The sequence below is a fragment of the Pteropus alecto genome, unplaced genomic scaffold (genome assembly GCF_000325575.1).
Source record: "Pteropus alecto unplaced genomic scaffold, ASM32557v1 scaffold20, whole genome shotgun sequence".
Classification (NCBI taxonomy): Eukaryota; Metazoa; Chordata; class Mammalia; order Chiroptera; family Pteropodidae; genus Pteropus; species Pteropus alecto.
In genome coordinates, this window is record NW_006436298.1 from 24,816,126 (window position 1) to 24,837,916 (window position 21,791).

The 21,791-nt window shown below is 40.5% G+C and overlaps 1 protein-coding gene and 1 long non-coding RNA gene across 3 annotated transcripts in view; one reads left to right on the forward strand and one right to left on the reverse strand.

Annotated features, from left to right (window-relative positions):
* Window positions 1-21,791, reverse strand: part of LOC107195778 — a 47,257-nt gene that overhangs the window by 24,700 nt on the left and 766 nt on the right. For both annotated transcript variants that reach the window (XR_003046726.1, XR_001517019.2), the window contains exon 2: window positions 17,164-17,283. This is a non-coding gene — a long non-coding RNA (uncharacterized LOC107195778). The remainder of the gene's footprint in view (window positions 1-17,163; window positions 17,284-21,791) is intronic.
* Window positions 6,958-8,250, forward strand: GPR150 (G protein-coupled receptor 150). The gene has a single exon (XM_006913229.1). It carries the CDS (start codon window positions 6,958-6,960, stop codon window positions 8,248-8,250), a length of 1,293 nt encoding a protein of 430 aa, XP_006913291.1.

Genomic DNA, 21,791 nt, shown 5'->3' on the forward strand with positions numbered 1-21,791 from the left:
CTCAGGCCCTCAGAGCCTGCGGAAGACAGACTAGACTAGCAGAGCCAAGGAAACCAGCCTGTGCCCACCGTGAGCAGCAGCACTGGGAACAGCAGAAGCATGGGGAGAGAAACTACCCTACCCCAGGGCTAGGCTGTAGATCTGCTTAAAGTTGGGAGTAGAGCAGGAACACTGAGAAAAACCCTCCAGCATTCAAGGCATCGCACTAAAGATAAAAGTATGGAGGAGTTTGAAGTCTGTAGTATAATAATAACTACGGCAACAACAAAACCCAAACTTAGCTCAATACTGATTAGATTTAGTCAACCTCCCACGTTATGGCCTGACAGATGAAAAGGCATGCCCATTTTCAGGAGTATTTACATTTACCATTTACATCAGTTACCATTATTTTTTTACATATAATGTCTGGCTTTCAGTCAAATTTACAAGGCAAAAAAGCAAGAAAAGACCCATTTTCAAAAACTAAAGCAGAAAACAGGACCAGACTGAGAGATGGCCCAGAAGTTGAAGCTATCAGAAAGTGACTTGAAAATACTATGATAAATTTACTGAAGAACCTAGTGGAAAATTTAGACAATATGCATGAGCAGATAGGGAATTTCAGCGGAAAGACAGAAACTATAAAAAGAATAAAACTGATTCACTAGAAATTAAAAATATCTGCTTCGTCTAATCTGCTAATTCCCTCTAATGTAGTTTTCATTTCACTTATTGTATTCATTTCTGATTGGTTCTTTTTTATGTTTCCTATCTTTTCATTAAAGTTCTCACTGAGTTCTTTCATCTGGGGCATGTTTCTTTGCCTTCTCATTGTGGCTGCCTCCCTCTTTGTTTCCATGTATGAGGTAGAGCGGCTATATCTCCCAGTCTTGGCAGAGTGGCTTTATGTAGTAAGTGTCCAGTGGGTCCCAGTGGTGTAGTCTCCCTGGTCATCTGAGCCAGTTGCTCCAGGTATGTCCCTTGTGTGGGTTCTGTGTGCCCTACTGTTGTAGTTGAGCCTTTATTGCTGTTGGCATGTCAATGGGAAGGATGGACCCTCAGGCTGATTGGTTGTGAGGACTGGCCATGACTGCAGTGTAGAAGCTATTGTGCAGAGGTTGACCCCACGAAGCAGGGTGTATTATTTGTGGAGGTAAGGTTGGGTGGTGCTCTGGTGTGGTGTGAAGCTTGCCATCAGGCGTGTTGGTTCTGGGGCCTCTTGGGAGGGGTTCTGCCACTGCTTGTGCCCTGCCTATGGCCACCTGGTATTAGCTACAAAGTGATCTGCAGATGGGGGCTTGGGGCTGCTTAGCAAGAGGTACAAAGCAAGCTGAGGCCGGATGCTACTTCTGAGATTTGTGGACCTTTGAGAAATTTAGAAAATTTAGAAAAGTCCACAGCATGAGCTGAGATAGGCCATTTGTATGTAAAAGCCACTGGAAGCAGCTTTTGGTAGGCCCAAAAGTTGGTGTGGGGTAGGTCTCAGGGAATCACCAGGGCAAGGTGAACAGTGTTAGCCAGGTTGATGGAGACTCAGATATGGCTACTGCAAGATGGGTGACGGGGAGGGCTCAGCAAAGGCACAATGGCCTCTGACAGCACTTCTGTCTGGGAGAAAGCTGCCCCTCCAGACAATTCAGTTCTTCTCCATATGTCCCTGGTCCTTTTCGAGCTGCTGTTCTAAGTGTAGTCCCAAACAAGATGAACCCGAAGAGGCCCACACCAAGACACATCATAGTTAAAATGCCAAGGGTTAAAGACAAAGAGAGAATCTTAAAAAGCAGCAAAAGAAAAGTAGTTAGTTACCCCCAAGGGAGGTCCCATAAGGCTGTCAGCTGATTTTTCAGAAACTTTGAAGGCCAAAAGGGATTAGCACAAAATATTCACAGTGATGAAAAGCAAGGACCTACAACCAAGATTACTCTACCCAGTAAGGCTATCATTTAGAATCGAAGGACGGATAGAGAGCTTCCCAGGCAAAAAAAGTTAAAGGAGTTCATCAACAAAAACCTAGTGTTACAAAAAATATTAAAGAGGCTTCTTTAAGAAGAAAAAAAAGATAAAAAATGACTAATCAAATGACAATATCTACATACCTATCAATAATTACTTTAAATGTAAATGGATTGAATGTTCCAATCAAAAGACATAGGATGGCTGAATGGATAGGAAAACAAGATCCCTAAATATGCTGCCTACAAGAGACCCACTTCTGATCGAAAGACACACAAAGACTGAAAGTAAAGGATGACAAAAGATATTTCATTAATGAAAACAAAACAAAACAAAAAGCTGGGGTAGCAATACTTAACCAGACAAAACAGATTTTAAAACAAAGTCTATAACAAGAGACAAAGAAGGACCCAATAATCCCACTTCTGGGTATTTATCCAAAACCTTACTTCAAAGGGACATGTGAATCCATATGTTCATTGCAGTATTATTCACAATAGCCAAGATATAGAAGCAACCTAAGTGTTCATAGACAGATGAATGGATAAAGAAAAGATGGTATATATATATAATGGAATATCACTCAGCAATAAGAAATAAGGAAATCTTGCCATCTGCAACAACATGGATGGACCTAGAGGGTATTATGCTAAGTGAAACAAGTCAGAGAAAGACAAATATATGGTTCCACTCATGTGGAATCTAAAAACAAAATATACAAATAAACAAAACAAAAGCAAAATTATAAATACAGAGGACATTTTGATGGCTCCTAAATGGGAGAGACATTGGAGGAATGGGTGAAAAAGAGTCTAAGACGTGCAAATCGCAAGCTATCAAAACATTCACAGGGATATACAGTACAGATTAAGGAATATGGTCAATATAATAACTATGTATGGTGTCAGAGGGGTACTAGATTTATTGGGGTGACACTTCACAGGTTATATAAATGTTTAATCACGTTATATACATGAAACATAATATTGCACATAACTGTAATTGAAAAAAAATTTTAAGTTATTAAAAAAACAAAACGACAATAGAAAACCAATGATGAGGCTCATTTTGTTGGGACTATAGGGAAAACACACATGTATTGTTTGTGCCCCTTGTCAAGGGCAACTCAGCGCCATGTAATAAAATGTTTTAAAAATGCAGGTGCTCTGCCCTAGCAATTCCAATTCTAGATTTTCTCTTAAGGGAATAACTCAATGTATATGGAATAATATATGTGAAGAAATGTTCTTCACAAAATTATTTATAAAGTGAAAATTGGAAAACCTTTGTCCAAAAATAGGGGGTTATTTGAATTGTTGTAACTCATTTCACATTAAACAGATAATTATATCACCTTTTTACCAATTGGCATGGAAAGCTGTCCAAATATAATCTTAAATAGAAAAAAAGGATACAAAATACTATATATAGTATGATATATTTTTGTAAATATATAGATGTAGTCATTACAATCTGAAGGATATATAACTAAGTATTAACAAAGGTTATCTCTGGGTAGTATATTTAGTGGTGCTTGTTGATAATCTGTATTTTCTAATTTTTCTGCAATTAATATATACCATTTATGTAATAAAAGAAATATTTAATTTTAAAACATATATATTAAGCTTAAAACATCACCACTATTGAGACAAACTAGCATAGTGCGCTCTGAAATGATACACTGAGCACAAAGCGCTGCTTATGTAGTACTTATGCCCCAAAAGTCTAATCCAAATTTAATTACATGGAAACAAATACAACTTTAGAGACATTCTGCAAAACATATGCCATGGACCCTTCAGGCCCATCAGTGTCATGAAAGGAAAAAGAAACTGCCCTAGCTTAAAGGCCAGTAGAGAAATATTACAATGAAATACAACTCATGATCCTTGATTATGCCCAGCAAAGTGGATGAAAATAAACCCACAGCAAAATACATCTTTATGAAATTTATTGGAGACAAAAAGAAGAATCAATAAGCTTCTGGAACAACAAAAAAAGAATGATCACATCCAAACAAATCAGGAATCAGAATGGCTTTAGGCCTCTTAATACAAAAACACTTAGAAGCCAGAAGGCAATGGAGCAATGCCATCAAAATTCAGAAGGAAAATGTTTCCAATATAGAAGTCTAAACACAGCAAATCATCAGTTAAGTATGAGGATAAAATAAGAAATTTTCAGACATGCATGGTCCTCAAATTTTCCCTTTCTTAAGAAGCCCACTGAAGGATGCTTTCTACAGAAGCAGAGAAATAAACCAAGAAAGAAAAAATCTCTAGGATGATGGTAAAGGGAGATGCCTGGACGAGAGCTGGCCTAGAGGGCAATCTGTCCAGATTGAATTCATTTGACTCAAGTAACAGGCACAGTGAGGGTTCTCACTGCTATGTACAGCCTTCATACAATCATTTTAACCTTCTGATTTATTGGATGATGTGTACTACCAAAAGGGAAGAAGCCAAGAAGAAAAGACCAGAGATCTAAAAAACAGGAACTCCAATCCAAGAGAAAAGCAGAGGGTTTCAAAAATGATAACAAATGGACGTTCCAGGACAATAGCTATGCAGCAACCCAAACAGGAGGGAAATGGAGAGAAACCAGCTCAAACAGGAGGAAAAGTAAGGTGTCTGGTAAGATTTCCAAGAAAAAAAAAATGCAATTTCTATATTATGTTGAGAAACTGACTTCGTGGAAACTGTTTTGAGTATAAAGGTATAGGGAGAATTAGCTGTGGTAACAATGAAAATTAAAGGCAATTAACTTCAAGAAAAAGAAAATAATGGTTTTCATAATATACTACAACATTCAGCTGAGAATATTTTCATTTCATAATAATGTAAACACTGAATATAGATCTAACCCAAAATTACAATTTACTGTAATAATAGTATGAGAAAGGAGAAACAGTGGGAACAGAGGTGTGAGAGCTAAATCTATAAACTTATATAGTAAGAAGTTATTATAAACTGGTTCCCTCTAGAAGAGAAGAGTCAGGATGCATGGACAGGGAACGTTTTATGTTGTTGTCATCCCTCCAGTCTATTTGACTTTCAAAACTACATGCATGTATTATTTTGATAAGAATTACTTTTTAAATTAATGTTTTATCAGGTCTTAGTAAAGCTAGGTTCTATAAAATATAATTTTGCTAGTAGAGTCTTATTTTGTTAAATGAGAGCATTTCAATAAATTTGAGACAAATTACAGAATTGTCTTGAGAAATGTTAAACTGATATTGGCTAGAAGCACTGAATTATGGGTATTGCTCAGAGAGAGCTCCCTGGAAGAAGTGGACCATAAACTGGGATGATGTATGTTACACAGAAAAAGGCCCTGGGCAAAATCCTCTGCAAGGAGATTGTGAAAATTAAATCAAGAGTTTGACTTCCCAAGGCTATCACTCTACTTCTTTCTTAAATGTTCCACCAAGAATGGCTATTCCAACATGTCCCCAGCACTTCCTTGGGCTCTTCTGAATGATACTGGCATGGGTATGAAGCACATTTTTTTCTTAGGTGATGGATTTATAGTCAAGGAAGGAACATTTGCTTAAAATTATCTGAAATGCATCACATATCCGTTAATTCATTAACTCAAAACATATTTGCTGACACCTACCATGTGTGAGACCCAGTGCTAGGAACTAGAGAAATGATGATGAAAATGACAAAGATCTCTGGATGAAGGCCAACAGCTGGAGAACTGGGATTCCTCCAGCAACTGGCAGCACTCTCATCTGCACCCACCAAACCCTACTATCCCATGCAGCTTAAAGTGCCGAATGTTTTCTCAGCCTGGGAATGTGAACCCCAATAGACGCCCCGACCAAGAAGTGCAGGAACTCAGGGTAACTAATATGGAAGGTGCATAAAAGACAAATTGATGCTTCTAACAGGAAAACAAAAAATGTGTTCATGAGGAGGCAGGGCTAAAATAAAAGAGGCAGTATTTAATCTAAACCATTTCATGTGACTTGGATTTCTTTTTTAAAAATTGGCCGCCTTATCATTTCTTAGTCACCTTTTCTCTGGGCTTATTGGAGGCGTAGTCCTTCCTAGCAACCTCCCATCTGCTGGAAAATATAATCAAGAGAATGAGAAGCCATGGTGACACATCATCACTAGATGAAAATATTAGGGGAAAAGGAATAAATGTACTATCCCTTTGCATAAAACCTATTAATGCCCTCTTTAGACTAATGAAATGAATTTTACATTGTGGAGAAGGCAGCTGTGATCCGCTGCTTCTAATAATGAGGAGTATTTGAAACTATCCTCTATTGCTACTATTAACTGCCAAGCAACATCACTGTCTTTAGTCTAAGTGAATGCTCTCATCGTTGGCCAATAGAAGACATGTCTTTATCAAAGATTCATCTACTGGACTCCTCTTTGCTCAAAATGCTGTTAAGTTTTCATGTGTTCCTGTTTTTCTCCTGCTAGTGCAGATCCATGGCATTTCAAACTTTTTTTTTTTTTTTTTTAAATCAAAACTAGTATCTTTTTTTGCCTAGTGGCAATCATGAAACCATTTTGAGGTGTACAATCTCTTTCAGCAGCTTCATCTTTTGTGTGTCAGTCCTGGGTGAACATGAGCCTTTACAATGGGTTAGGCAAAATGATCTTGTAATCAGATGTGACCTAACGGTAAATAGCGAACAGAAGAGGTTCCAAAGCCCAGCAGTCCGCGGCTTCTGCGAGGGCAGTGTGGGTGCGCAAGGAGATTGGAAGGGGAGACAGGATTGGGAGGGGAGACTCGGAGAAGGTGGAGAATAGGAATCATGTGTGTTCCTTGAGTGTACAACCCACATTTGAGTGACAAATGACGAGGACAGCCTATTAAAAAACAACAACAACTAAGAGCAAATGCACCCAAATCCATTTCTGTGCATGTGCGTTTTCAACTAACTTTGGGAACTCGTTGACCTGGCATCTCGCCCTGCGCAGCCTCGCTTCCACCTTGGTTTCCAGCACTCAGCCTGCCCTCTTCGGTACCTCCTCTTCCTCCAGGCTAAGGATGGAGAATCCATTCAGCCCCTCAACCCTGTCGCCCGCGCCCAACCTCTCCATACCCATCTCGCTGGGGTGGGGTCTCAACCTGACTTCCGGACAGGGAGCCCCAGCCCCGGGGCCACCGCTGCCGCCGCCACTGCCGTACGGCCCTCCCAGCCGCCTGGTCGTCCTGGGAGTCATCCTGGTGGTGGCTGTGGCCGGTAACGCCATGGTGCTGTGCCGCCTGTGCGGCGGCGGCGGACCCTGGGCGGGTCCCAAGCGTCGCAAGATGGACTTCCTGCTGGTGCAACTGGCCCTGGCCGACCTGTACGCAAGCGGCGGCACTGCGCTGTCACAGCTGGCCTGGAAACTAATAGTCGAGCCGCGTCGGGCCGCGGGCGACCAGGCATGCCGCTTTGTGCAGCTCCTGCAGGTATCCGGCCGGGGTGCCTCGGCCCACCTCGTGGTGCTCATTGCCCTAGAGCGCCAGCGCGCGGTGCGCTGTCCGCAGGGCCCGCTGCTGCCCGCGCGCGCACTCGCCACCCTGGGCTGGCTGCTGGCGCTGCTGCTGGCGTTACCCCCCGCCTTCGTGGTGCGCGGCGGTTCCCCCTCGACGCCACACACCGCCCCCCCAGCCACCCACGCCTGGCCAGGAGAGCGTCGCTGCCGGGGCATCTTCGCGCCCCTGCCGCGCTGGCACCTGCAGGTCTATGCGCTCTTTGAAGCCGCCACGGGATTCGCGGCACCAGTCACGGTCCTGGGCGTCGCTTGCAGCCGCCTGCTCTGTTCCTGGTGGCAGCGTTCGTCCCATGCCCCATCGGTTGCGGTGCCCAGGTCGGCGAGTCCCTGCCGAGGCCCTGCGCACAGCGCGCTGCCCCGCGCTAAAGTACAGAGCCTGAAGATGAGTCTGGCGCTGGCGCTACTGTTCGTGGGCTTCCAGCTGCCCTACTTTGCTTCCCGGCTGGCAGCCGCGTGGTCGTCCGGACCGGTGGGAGACTGGGAGGCTGAGGACCTGGCGGTGGCGCTGCGCCTCGTGGGGGTGACCAACAGTGCTCTCAATCCCTTCGTCTACCTCTTCTTCCAGGCCGGCGGCTGCCAGCTCCGGGGGCGGCTGCGGAAGCTCCTAGGCGCTCTCTGCTGCGCGCGGGAGGGAGTTGCGGAGGACGAGGGAGCCCAGGGTCACCGGGCGCTCCACCGCCACCGCTGGCCGCGACCCCATTATCACCACGCTCGGCGGGAGCAGCCAGAAGAGGGCTATCTACGCCCACCCCCGCCGCGCCCTCGGTCGCTGCCCTGCTCCTGCGAAAGCGCCTTCTAGGTGCTCCAAGGACAGAGGTCATTTGCCCCGTGGAAGAGCCTCCAGGGACCAGCAAGGTCTGTCTGGATCACAACGGACAGCAAGGTCTCTGAGAGAGTGATACTGAAGCTAGCACCTTTCTCCACTCTCCTGTTATATTTCTTTCTAATGTTTACATTCTTGCAATTTCTTTTCTCTCTCCCAGTTCCTCTCACATTTTCCCACTTGGAGACAGAATGAGCCATTGGGAAATTGTAAAAACAGTCAAAGTTACAGAATTATTTTTGCAGTTCTTTTTCATGCTCCCATAGTATTCTGGATAAGATCATTTGTTTTAGCTAAATTGCCAAGCTTTCATTATTTGCTTTGTTGTCATGTTTGTACTTATATTGAATCGTTTTAAAATCCAGTGTACTTTCCAGACCAGAGAATTTTCTTTTTCTCCAAGAAGAAAATACCCACGTTGTTCTCCCTGATGAGCCTGGAAATTGTACCAGTGATACTGTCAGAAATGTAATTGTGCTGTCACTATACAGCCACAGAGTAATTGTAAAATAAAAATATTTCCCACGGCGCAATTAGGGCTGTTTATTATATAGTAATGTGTTTTCTCTAACGAAAATCAGTGCGGCCTTTATTTTCAGTCTAGCTTCCATTTCAATAGAAGCTGGGGTTGTAGGAGGGAGACAAAAAAGCTTCTTTTAGTCCCTTTCGAATATGCCCAGTTTCTGTAGGAAATTGTCCCAGTGCCCAGATCAGCCTCTACAGATGAAATGCTGCGCACAGGTGGAGCCTCTCAGCACAAAGTCCCCAGAAAACTAGAAAAGAGAAGCACCAAGGTGCTGCATATTGGCGGGGCTCATTGTCACAGATGGAGGAGCCTCATGGAGATTTGCAGCTAGGAAAGCAGCTACCACCTCAGAATGCTGTATGTACATATAAAACTCCCTTTTAAAAAATGAAGGCAATGTCTGTTGGTGCCCATTGCTGAGAACAAGGTCAAGGAGAAGATTTAATTGGTAACCTCCTCCTATTAATTGTCCTTGGTTCTAAGATAAGTGGCAGCACTTACAAACAATATATCCATATGTTTACCAGTGTCTTTCAGCTGAGAATCTGCAATCTCTCCATTATAGTGTTTCCTGTTCCTGCACAAATGCAGGACTAAAATGCGGAAAGGGAAAATGATTGGTAGAGTTCACTTGTAAAGCCAATGCTCTCTGAGGGCTTTCTTTGTTTGTTCACTGATATATTCCAAGTTTTTAAACAATACTTGATACATATTTGTTGTATAATTTATCACATGAGTCAGGCACAGACAAAATGGATAAAAGATTTACAAAAGGAAATCTTCATTAGGTTAGCTCACCTTCCTCCAAAATTCTGTCAAAAAATGGTACAAAGTTATAGATTTTCCTTCCTCTTTATTCCTCCCTATCCTGCTGAGGATGCTATGGTGTGCGACATACCAAGAATAAATCACCTAAAGAGAAAAGAACACGGCTGTCTTCGTGAACTCAAGTCTGGGTTATAGCATTATTTTTATTGGTTAATAAACATTTATTACTGGCTTTTTTTGTGCCTAGCAATGTGCTAGGTATTGGAGATGCTAACATGGGTAAGACACATCTTTCCTTCAAAGACAATGAGATAATTATAGCACAGTGTCATATATGCTTTAATAGCGGTTCTAGTCAGGGTACTGAGGCACTGAGGAAGAACATCTGACAACCTTGGGGGACTGAGGGAGGGTGGGAGAGAATTAGGAAAGGTTCACCAAAAGAGGCTGAGTCTTGATGGCTGAGTTGGCATCATCAGATAGGGAAGCATGTTCTAGGAAATGGGAGTAGCACTTGTAGAGCATAGAAGAAAGAGAACCTGGTAAGGCCAAGGAATGAAAATAATTTAAATGTCTATTATTAGGGTATCTGTGAGGTCTGACCTGATGAGGTATGTGGCCATAGAGATACAGCCGGGACCCAGTCAAGAAAGGCCTACATGCCATGCCAAGAAAGTAAAAAGTAGCCTTTGACATATAAAGTCAGAGTTGTAATATGATCAGATTTGAATTTTGGAAAAATTCATTCCAATGATCATTCCAATGATGGTATGGAGAATCAACTAATTGGGGTGGGTTGGGTTGATGCCTAGCTACAGGGATCAAGGCAGAAGCCCCGAGAGACCTCAAAATATGACCTGTAGTGTTGTATCACTTACAATGCATGCTCTCAACTGAGATAATAAATTTAAGCCAGTTGAGCTTGATTTTCTGTTATCTGCAGTTAAGAGAACCCTAATAGAAAAATTGATTTAGCTGGCTTAAATTTATTATCTCACATAACAAGAAGCCCAGTGGTAAGACTGTTCTACATCTGATGAATTGAGTAGCTTCATAACTTCATAATCAAGGACCTAGATCCTTTTCATCTTTCTTTTCTGAGCTGGTGCACATAACATTAAGCTCAGTTCCTCTTGAGATCACAGAATGGCTGTTGCAGTTCCAGGTCTCACATCCAAACATAACAATGTTCAGAAGACTTTCTCACTCTCTCTCTCTCTTTTTTTTTTTTTTCATTCCTTATAAGAATGAAGAAACATTTCTTAGAAGTCTCAAGTGGACTTTCCCACATGGCTCAGCCAGAACTATACCATATGTTCATACCTAGACCTATCATCACAATGGAAATGGGGCCGCCATGATTGCCTTGAACCTAGAGCTGAAGATAAGAGCTACATAGGGAAGGGGTGAAAAAAATGAGACTTTCAGGTTTTCTTTTAGGAGAGAAAGAAGAGGAAATGTTTGTTGGGGGGGCAAGACTAAACTATTATACAAGAACAAAATTAATAAAGAGACTAATTTTTAATTTTTACCATTAGAGGTTTTCAGCTGATTCCCAGCTAGAAATTATGAGAAATCTCCATCTGGGTCAAAAATACAGAATGCAAATTTAAGTAGTTAATTTGAAATGCAATTAAACTGCATTTTCTATAACTAAGGAACTTTCTCTGATTTTAACTAAATCTGAAACTTAAAGGTAGCTCTAGATGACTTAGTTCCTATCGCAGCCGTATTTGTAAGTTAAGAAATTTGAAACATCCCTTCAGAATGGTCGGTATTGATCCCAGGAATCTACATTGCTATAGAAAACTGAGAGATTCAGTTCTGTTCCCATAAAAAAGGCCCCCAAAGATTATTTCAAATTTAAACTCTTGCTAGAGTAGGATAAAACATTCAAATTTCACAGCAAAGGTGAATGAGCAGTTGACCTTGAACTTGACCTCTTTTCTAGGTATCACCCAAATAAGATATCACTAGAGGAAAAAACAGACTATATACTTAGAATTTTTGAGGATTCTAATAACATCTACACACACACTGCACGTTCCCCTTGGAGTTAGATTTTGACCAAACAATTGCACACAGGCCTGGACTGCAGGAATCTGGCAGTGGCAGGGTGGCGGAGTGGGCATTACAGTTCATACAGACAACAATGTAAATATCACCACCAGAATAGAGCAATATAGTAGTCCTGATTTTCATTAGAATTTTAAAGACTAAATAGAAGGAATTTTGTATATTCAAAAAGGAACTAGCCACACAGCAACAAACAGCTAAAATAAGTTAACATGACCTATTATATAATCTGAAGCAGAAAGTACGTAGAAAATAGCAGGAGTGTAACTAAACCACAACTAGTGAATAGCAATAAATCATTTACTAAATGTAGAATAGTTTAGCTCATTTGTGGAAGAGGAGATAGATTAAAAGATTTTTTTTCCAAGCCATTTCCTAGGAAGCATGAAAGACAGTAGAAAATTTGAAGTTTCCTTTCCATTCCTAAAATGTTCTGACTTGATCAGAGGAGAAAATATTATAAAAATGAATAGTCTAATTAAACAGATGTTTTGCCAAGTTGGGAGGCAGTGTAATATAGTGAAAAGAGCAGAGTCTTTAGAGCTAAAGACCTGGACTTGAATTTCATCCCTACAACTTAGTTGCTGTGTGACTTTAGGCTGTGCGCTGAATCTTTTTGAGTCTTGGTTTTCTCATCGACAAAATGAATTTTATGCTATCTACTTCATAGGATTAATGTATGCAAAACACTTGATTGGTAGGGGCAAGAAAGTCCTGTCAGTCTATCTTTTCAGATTCGTCCTAGTACCCAATATATGAGTTATTTCCTAACATTGGGCTGTGAGGGATACAATCCAGTTGGATAGGATTACATGAAGGGAAGCAAAAGATCTTGGGGAATCTATGAGAGATTAATGCAAAAGTGTTAGTACTTAGTCATAGAAAAGTTGGGCCTTACAGAAGGCATAGTGCCCATAATATTGTTAATTGCCTTCCTAGCACCTATTTCCCCTTTTCTAACAGTTCTCAGATTCTTATCAGTTATCTATGCCTCTTATGAATTGTCAAGTGCTTTGAGGGAAGCTGACTCTTCCCTGACCCTAAGACATCAAAGTAATTCTTCTCTTTTACCATCATGTTTTGCTGAAGAATGGTCATGTTATTCAGTTAAATCCAGTGAGATGTGTGTGGGGTGGTTGTTGGAAGGAAGCCCTTAACAATTCTGAGAGAGTCATAGGAGCCAGCATGCTTTTTCCATCTCTCTCCCACTGAAGGTAAATGAGGGAGCATGTAGTGCTGCTGGCTGCTGGCAGTCCACCTCTGACCATGAGGGGCACCATCCATAAAATGAAGCCAACTCTGTGGATATGGCAGAGAGATGAGAAGAACTAGGTCCTTAATGACCTCACTGAGCTGTCGTCAAACACCACTGAGGCATGCCTATCGGATGTCCTGTTGAACAAGCCAATACATTTTCTTATTGCTTAGCGCAATTAAGCTGGATTTTGTTATTTGTAGCAGCAAGCAGCCTGTAATTGAAAAAATTTGGCAAGAAAAAGAGAGTCTCATTTTAGTTTACTGCATGTTCTTTATCAAAGAAATAGGAACATTCCAAGTGTACTTTTATTCAGTCCAACAGCCAGTATGTATTGAGGGACTGTACTGGACACTGAATGGGCATAATGGGGCTAATGGCAGAAAATAAAAGATGTAATTCTCGTATTTTAAAAATTTGTATTCTAAGAAGAGCTATCATTTTTATGGTGAGTACTTTGTTGAGAAATCTCAACATACAATTATTAATGGCATTAAGTGCAAATTCTTGGCAATGATAACTTTATTGATTTATTAATTCACTAATCATTTGATATTTATTTATTAAAGATCCATCATATGTAAAGTACTATATGAACTTTATTATATACATAGATATATATCACTCATCACAAACATATATTCATTTAAAATTTATTTTTTGGGTGGGAACTTAGGACCAACTATTATTGTATTTTCTATGGCCAAATCAAAAAGTGACAACCATAAAATGAACCAGGATAGATTATCATAAAATGTCCCCTAGTGAATCATTCTTCTAAATACCCATCCCTTATGTAATCTTTTCTCACAAAGAGTTTGGGCTTGGCCATGGCACCTACTTTAGCAAGAGACATTCGCAGATAATTCATAGGCAGGGTCTTGGTAAGCATTTATGTGTTGGGGCTTGCCTTCTCAGAAAAGATGTCCTGAGGCTACAATGCCACAAAGAAGCCCAGAATAAAAAATCATGTGGAAAGGAAGGCTACCCAACTACTGCAACTCGTTCCCAGCAGACCCTCTGGCTAAACGCACCCATATGAGTGAGTTCAGAGATCACCAGCAGAAGAACTGCTGAGCTAACCCACAGATTTGTGAGAAAAAATAAATCAAAGTTGTTAAGTTTTGGGTGGTTTGTTTTATAGCAATAGATAACTTAACTATGAGTAGGTTAGTAAAATGGTGTTGATACTTTAAAAATGGGAGTCAAAAGGCCCAGATAGCAGAAGATCTGGTTTCTAGTCTCCGACCACACGTCAAACTGGAATTTTTAACTGTTTACCATAAAATCCAATAAGATTTCATACCAACTTGAAAAGAGAGAAGCCCAAAAGTAAAGTCAAGCTCAGGGGATAGAATTAGGGCCCCGACTTTAACCCCTGGAGAAAGAGCCAGTGGTAGGGCTCAGTACGAAGGCAGGAGAAAACCAGTTTCAGTTCAGTAGTCAGGCAGAGAGAGTATCTCTCCCTTCCTCCACCTTTTTGTTCTATTCGGGGCCTCATATTGGGGCGGGCACTCTGCTTTACTCAGTCTCCCAATCTAAATACTAATCTCTCCCATAAACACTCTTATATGCACACCCAGAAATAATATTTAATCAAATATCTGGACAGCCTGTGGCCCAGTCAAGTTGACACACAAAATTAACCATCACAAGAAATTATGAGGTCTCCTTATAACTTCATCCCTAATAGGAATTATCAATATGCCTATAAACTTTTGCTTATTTCTATTCCTGAACATGCTCTAAGTGACATATCATTTTATCTTATTCTTTAAGCACAGAAGGATACAGAGTATTGAAAATTTAGCCTGTGTCGTCATTCATGAGGTTATGTTAAGAGCAAGGATTTGGGTACTGGACATTCAAGAGTCACTATGCAAGCTGTGACCTTCATTCCTCTGGCCAATGGAGTGACACCACTGTTAAAAATATCAGAACTGCTTGATTATAAATGACACAGCAAACATTTCCTCAGCTAGCTGAATAGAGTTTTTAAAGTATATTTTGAATTTTTTATTCTACACTGATTATGTTTCATTATTGTATATTTTTTTAAAGGTAGCCACTAAGAGCTTGCCCTAAGCCATTATGTCCCAGAGTATACTTTGTGAAGCAGCAGATGCTTCCATATTAACACGTTATAAAAGAAAAAAGAGTTTCACAGTTAAAGGTTTGGAAATACTAGATTAAATACGTTTCTCTCTTTTTAAAAACTTTTTATTGTAAAATATACAGAAAAGTTGAATAATAATACAAAAGAACACCCACATATTCACCACTGAGAATCAACAGTTGTTACCAAAATGTTAATGTTAAATACACACCCACCCATCCACCCACACATACACACATACATAGCTGTCATCGGGGGTTTTTTATTGTTGTTTTCAAATAACTTGAAAAACAGTTGCAGACATCATATCATTATACTTCACCTCTGAAAACTTGAGCATGCCTCCCCTAAGACATGCTTGCATAATCACAAAAGCATTATCACACTTAAGAAAATTCACAGTAATTCCCTAGTATTACATAATGCCCAGTCCATATTCAAATTTTCCCTTTTGTCCTCAATATAACTTGAATAGATTTTTTTTCTTTTAAACCAAAACCTAATCATAGTCTACACACTGCATTTGATGGTTATGTCTCTTTAGTCTCTTTTAGTCCAAAAAAGTCTCTCTGACCTTCTTAAAAAAGAAATTATGATTTTGAAAAGACCGAACCAGTTGTCTTGTCATAAATCCCACATTCTGATTTTTTCTGAATATTTATTCACGGTATCTTCTAATTTATTCCTCTCTTCTCAACCAGATTTCTTTACAGTACTACCTCTCAGAGCCTTCAATATGATAATGTGCAATAATGTTAATATACGAAATGTGTCAAGCCTCTGCCCTCTTTATAATAACCCTTTCTTTGGGAATTGTCTCCATCTCCAAAACACACGCACACACAGACATACACGTGTGCTTATGTACACATACATGCATACACACACACACACACACTCAGGTCTCAAGCAGTCGCATACAGACTTTGTAATTCCACCTTTTGGGCTAGTCCATTGAAATATCTCCTTGAAGACTAGTGTAGATATAAGTAGTGACAGAAATTTGCACAGATTTAAGGGAGAAGACTAGAAAAATCAGGATAAAATACTCAGTGTTTTTAGGTGAGTTCAAAAGTGATGTTTATCATAGTTGTAGATACTAGTAATGCCTACATCTTGAGAGAATAGGCAAGAGAATTGTGTTGAGTCGGGCCCTTTCTAAAAATGATGCAACCAAGATGACACATACTAAAGCAAAGCCAGGCTGGACAATACCAGGGCAAGTACAGGTCCTGCTTAGATATTGGTCTGATGAAGATTATCTCTTGTTGGTATCATCCAACTAAAGGAAAATTTATTTTTGCACAGTGCATTATTTGTGCAGACCCAGATAAAAGTAGTCTGGACTAAAAACCAAGGAGAAAGTAAAAGGAAGCAAGGAAGGCACTCAGTTTTGGCACATAGCGTATGACAGAGAAAGAGATGAATGGAAGTAGCAAGTTAAACTGTCAGAAATAACTGAGCCTTCCTAGACTAGGGCACAAGGGAACTGAAGCTCTGAAGGCATACTACACCATGCAAAACCCAGAACATTCCAGACCAGAAGAAAGGCAGTGTCTTGAAAATCAAGTGGCAGAGATATTCTTGCTCCCTAAGATCTGAGGAAACCAGATGCAGAAGCATCAATAGCAGAGTCAGAAATGTGCACAGGTGAAACCCCAGGTGGCACGAAGGTGCTAAATACTGTGGAATCACCCCTGCAAGCAAGTTGCATGAACCTAATCAATTCCATAAAAAGAAGGGCTGAAGTCAGCCACTGTGTTCAAGACTTAAAATGCTGCTCACAACAGTTGTGGAGACCTTGACACTATATAAAACTCGCCCTTAATGCAGCACACCTATGCCAGAAACACCAGGCTCAGTGAAGTGTTAGACAAGAGCACACATCCTTCACCCCATCATGTGAAGGGATTTCAATTAGACTAATGCTCTAGGACTCTCTCCCCTGTTGGGGTTCGAGGAGCCAAGCTAAAAAACAAAACTAACAACCACCAAAAACAAAACAAAACAAAACAAACCTTTTCCATATCTGTACTCCAAACCAATGTCTGGGAGAAACTGAGGTTCAGAAATTAAATTCTCTTGCAAGTTAAAGCCCAATGACAATAAAATCCAAGGAATTAAAGTTCAAAAATCAAAATTTCTTACCGTTGTATAAAATAAAAACCTCTTCAATTGCTGACTCAGCATAGTCTCTGTAGGACGATTCCTGAAGCTTGGGTGAGCTGTGTGGATCCTTTAGCAGTGGCAGCTGCAATCTGTCTCTCCCTGAAACAGATCATCCCTTTAGGATCTCTGAGACCCTATTTATTCAATTCCAATTTTATAATGGAATTAAAGAGTTCAAAGTGTTAACAGAAACAGAACATTATCAATATTATCGAAGCACTGGCCCCTCAATTACCTACTAAAATTAGGAAACAAAACACTCTCTGCCCCAAGAGCAATGACCAAGCAAAATTGTGTCGCCAAAGACTCTAGCATAGATTCAGGATTTGCAAGACAAGATCTTGGTCTCAGTGTCCCCAAGGTGGCTGTCAGGTGGTCAATGCAAGTAGTCTACCTCTGGAGGTAAACTCAACTGGGAAAAATCTTTCCATAGAGGTTAATTTGGGCATTGCGTAAAACACATCTGGGACTGCGGAGGAGATCCACCTATGTGTTTACCTGAGACAGAGGCAACTGAATTATTCCTGCCTCCTTGAAAGTTTAGAAATTTGTAAAGGTGGAAGCCCCAGTTACTGGGTGTCTTTTTCTTCATACAGATTAAATATCGCTTCATTGCCATTTCCACTCTGAGCCCTCCTACTCAAGTGAGCAAAGCCTCTGTCTCATGCCATGGAGCTCTTCTGAGCATGTTTTTTTAGTCCTGTGCCTCAGTGACTGTTTTCAGTGACTTTGATTAAGCAATCTGCTTCTAGGTACATTTTCTCCAGCACTATCTTGACTTCACAGGATGGAGTAAAGTGACTTTTAGCAGGTTACATACCACTCAAATCCAAAGCTAGTCCCTCCATGCTTTCCTTTCTGAACTAGAATGCAAAATGGAATTTGAAGCAGCCCAGGCAGTGCTGTCTATTCAGACCTGTCATGGACAATTTCCAGTGAATACTCATTAGTGCTCTGTAGCACATGCAGAGCTCAGCCACCTTCCAGTTTAAATGTAGTTGAGGACAGATCCAAGTCACAATGTGGCAGGGCACAGGAGGAAGAGGGAGAGAGGCCCTCTTTTTTAAAAGAACATAAAATAATAAATTAAGAATTAGGTGTGAAAGTGAGTATTTATTTAGAGTGGGCAAGTAACCACAAAATATAAACATTAAAAACTGACATAAGGCCAAACATTCATTAATTAATTGCCAGACACACCTCTACAATACGTTTTACCTACAACTTTTGTCTACCTACTGTTTAGTCGTCCCTTCATGTGATAACAATTTTATGATTACATTTTATATAAAAAGAACAGAAATAAAAATCACTGTTTCTTATGGTATAGTTAATCACTTTTTAATTGATAGGCAGCATAAAACACTTTATATTCCTAATACAGGTTTGTGAGCTTATAGACACAGGAATTTTGATAAAGACTCTTTTATATGATCCCCATCAAGAAGGACGTAGGGTAGATTTATAGTTTATATGCTGCATTACTGAGCATATCTCATGTGTACTAAGTGTCAATGAGAACATAATCCTGTGCTTACAATTTTACCAAAAGTCTGACAACAGAATTTCCCACAGACTAGTTTCTGGCTCCATCTGTTCAAATCTTGTTTCTCCTCTAGATTCCCATACTTCCTGTGTCAAACACCACAGCACATACTCACATTTTGATAGAATCCTGGACCTCACCTGCAGAAGCCATTTCTACAATGGGACAGCCAGGAAAAACTTAACTATACATAGAATTAGTGGAAAACCATATAATATACATCCCACTAAACCTAAACTAAATATATTTCCAACTCAATTGTACCATAGCCAAATCTCCAAAATGCCTGTGTGACAGAAGAAAAAGAGACAATGGCCTTAATCCATTGAAGTTGATTCATTTTACTTTTGCCTATTTTACAAAAACATATGATCATTATTCCTTTCCTTCTTCTCTTTCTTTCCTGAAAAATTCAGTCCTAAAGCCAGTAGGTAACAGGTAACAGAGCAAGGCAGATACTCACGCTAGCTGGGCTTGGGGGGATGGGGGGTTGGGACACGCAGGGGCTCACAGTGAGTGGTGTATGGAAGTATCATGTGAAGCCTTCCTTATCCTCGCCCTCTATGAGGATGAGACACACAGACCTCGCTCTAGCACCAGCAATACAATGAAAAAACATGTGTGCAGTGCTTCTACCCAAAGAAGCCTGTTAGAGACTCAGCACCCAAGGTTTTACTGAGGGCTGGTCATGCAGGAGCCTTGGCCTAGCATGTACCAAAGTTCTAGACTCCCAGAAGAAAAGCAGGTTGTGATCATATAAACCATATTATTTGTCCAAACAGTTTAGTCACTCTTATTATATAATTTAGGGAGTCTTTTATCAGTGTGGGGAAGTTTACCAGCCAAGTTCCCACATGCCAGCCAAGGGCCAACCTTGCAAGCCGAGCTTTTTAAGGATAACAGTCTCAGGTCAGCTATGTTAATTTAACTCTTTTCTGCACAGGAAGAGTGAGGAAAAGGGAGATGTAAATATGACGTCCAGGTTTCTACATTAAGCATGTAGATGGACACTGTTGTCACTTATGCAGATAGAGGGGCCAAAGAAAGTATAGGTTTAGGAGAAAATTATTCCAATTCTGAACTCATAAAATTGGAGATAGCTATGTATGAGCTATTAGGTTAAATACGCTGTGTTGCAATCATAAACAACCTTAACATTCCAGTGGCCTAACACAAATTTCTCTCTCACTTATTACATGTCTTTTATGGCTTGGTGGAAGTTGGTGAGTTGGGGGTGGGAGTAGGTGGTCTCTGTTTCATGTAGACACTCAGGGGCCAAGGTTAGTGGAGGCTCCATCATCTAGAAGGTCAATTGGTGTGACAGAAAAGATGATTGAAGAGGTCATGTCAGCTCTTCTATGCTTCAGTCTAAGAATGATAAACTGCATTTTCACCCATAGCCCAATGGCCAAAACTAGTAACATGGCCTCCACCAACTATAAGTGGGGCTGGGAAATGTGGGATAGTAGATGGGATGTTTGATGAACACCACTGTTTCTGCCATAATACCCAGGTGGGAATATCAGGCAGGTAGCCACAACAAATGAATGCTGTGGACTTTCATTTAGGAGTTATGAGCAAAAAGGTGGTATTTAAAGCCACCCTCACTTTCTCATGATCTGAATCCCAATGGCCTAAAAAGGGCAATCTTGTCACCCTTTCTTCTTTGAAGAAATAGGAAATCCAGTTTGGTGGCTGCTCCTTAAACCTCTCTAGTGAAAATTATAACACACAGCTGTTTTCACTACTCACAAGATCAACTTTGTCTTAGGATTGAAGGCAGTTTTTGAACCTCTCTGAGAGGAAGGACTTGGTCCCGGAAAAGTCTTCCTAGAAACAGTCTGATGCTCAGAGCAGAGGAGTGGGGCTCATAAAGGTGAGAAGGGACATTTGAAACTATAGACAAAGATACCAAAGGGCAAGGTCACAGAGGAAGAAAAGCTAGAGTTGGAGGGGGTAGGTGACAAAACTCATTCCAAGGCTACCACTAGGTGTCACTAGTAAGAAAGGGAAAGATGAAAGGAGGCTTCAGGTACAACTTTGTGGGAGCTGTGCCCATTCTGGAACAGTTCTGGTGCAATACAAAAAAAAAAAGACAATAGGAATCATGAATTTTTTTCTGAACTGTAATGACTTTCAAATGGACTTTATGGGTTCCTGCTTTTAACTCTGGCGCGTGCCTGTGCCTGTGTGCTTTTGTGTACGTGTGTCTCAGAAGTAGAGAAAGTTAGTTTATTCTGCCTACCACTAGAGCTTTCCAAACACTTTACACTTTTACATGACTAACCACATCAATACTTTGGGTGGAGATAAAAGAACATTTCCATTCCTTTCTCATTCTTCCTGTATATATATGCATGCATACCTACTGAGGCCTTCAGTCTATTCAAAATCAAAATTAAGGCCAGTGGCTCTAAGATGTGTCTTATTTTAATGCCTGGCTTATGCAAAAGCAAAAAATAAAAAGTTTTCATTAGAAATGACAAACCCATTTAGTCCTTCAATGACGCAAACTGAGGACTGCTAAAATTCTCCATGTGCCAATAATTTAGAATTGCTGGCAGATGATATAATAAATCCAAATATATTTTATTATCACTTTGGTAAAGTGATTCTTCATAACTAGATGGTTCGTTTGTGCTTAGGTAAGTGAAACAAATGGTCACAAGGGAATTATCTCATAAAATATGACTATCACCCTAAAACTACTCTAAACAGAAGAGAAATCAGAAGAAACTGGCATTGGAGGCAAATCCACTATTCTGGGCTTCTCAATCTTTTATATGTTTTGGCTCACAGAAAAAAATGGCATTTATATAACATAATGGGGTAAATGGACAAGGCTCCTGGTTTTAGCTGCCCTAGGCCCAATGGGCCACTCAAGGACATGAGATCAGTATGTCAAGATATTAAATATAGATTGTGGTTTCTAACCTTGAGGTCACACAGGAAGTTATAAATATAAATATATATATCAAGACTTTTTAATACCCCCATGTGACTCTAACTCTGGCATAGCCAGAGTTAAGAACCACTGCATTAGAAGAGCCAAGAAAGCTAA

Coding starts and splice junctions, on each gene's coding strand:
- GPR150 (XM_006913229.1), top strand. CDS start 6,958: ATGGAGAATCCATTCAGCCCCTCAACCCTGTCGCCCGCGCCCAACCTC.